This window comes from Oryzias melastigma, linkage group LG16, assembly GCF_002922805.2.
Source record: "Oryzias melastigma strain HK-1 linkage group LG16, ASM292280v2, whole genome shotgun sequence".
In the NCBI taxonomy this organism is placed as follows: Eukaryota; Metazoa; Chordata; class Actinopteri; order Beloniformes; family Adrianichthyidae; genus Oryzias; species Oryzias melastigma.
Genome location: NC_050527.1, coordinates 18,810,563 through 18,811,305, shown reverse-complemented (window position 1 = coordinate 18,811,305; position 743 = coordinate 18,810,563). Strand labels below are relative to the sequence as shown.

At 44.4% G+C, this 743-nt stretch overlaps 1 protein-coding gene across 1 annotated transcript in view; it reads right to left on the bottom strand.

The window, feature by feature from the left end:
• Positions 1-743, bottom strand: part of LOC112152004 (dysbindin-A) — a 17,375-nt gene that overhangs the window by 3,203 nt on the left and 13,429 nt on the right. Inside the window, exon 9 of the mRNA XM_024281205.2 lies at positions 485-610. Coding sequence (XP_024136973.1) covers positions 485-610 — 126 coding nt within the window. The remainder of the gene's footprint in view (positions 1-484; positions 611-743) is intronic.

Below are 743 nucleotides of genomic sequence, written 5' to 3'. Positions count from 1 at the left end.
GAGCCGACCCGCCAGGCGCAGCACCCCCAGTGGGTGGGGGCTTTTTTTCAACAGGCTATATTTCTCTCTCTCTGCCTCACTGGAGAATCTCCTCTGCTAGCTGCAGATTTCATATCTGTGATTGCAAGAGTCAGATGGGCTGACTTTACACCAAACTACGGAAGCCCAAGAGAGCAGAGAGCTGGAAAATAAAATCTTGATTTTCTAAAAATAAATCATCTAAAAAAAACAAATTCAAATTAATAGATAGAATCGGTAAATTGCTCAGTTCAACACAGTGAAGAGCATCACCATGTGTCTGGGATGGAAAACAATCACTGTGTGGTGTACGTGTCCAGCGTCCTCTGCTGACAAAGGGTTACCTTCTTTACAGAGTTCACAGACACCAAACATCAAACTATTTCTACAAACTCAAGTGAACCGGGTAACATGAAGAACATACACAACAGCTGAGTAGATTTCAGGTAGGAGCAACAGAAATTACCAGAGGTCAGTGATGTCCCAGCACTGGTGTCACTGGTGGAATTGAGAAAGTCGTCCAGGGCCTCCTGGTCCGATACGTTAGTTACAGTCATCTGATCCAGAACACATGCATCTGCTCCTGCCGGGTCTGCAAACACACAAATATAAAATGTCTCTGTGGCACCAAATGAGAAAGACTATTTACTCTTGTAGCGTGAAAGGGTCAAGTTCAATGAAGAATTTGACTTTGTCTCGTAAAGGGGCACCACCTTCCGTAAGGA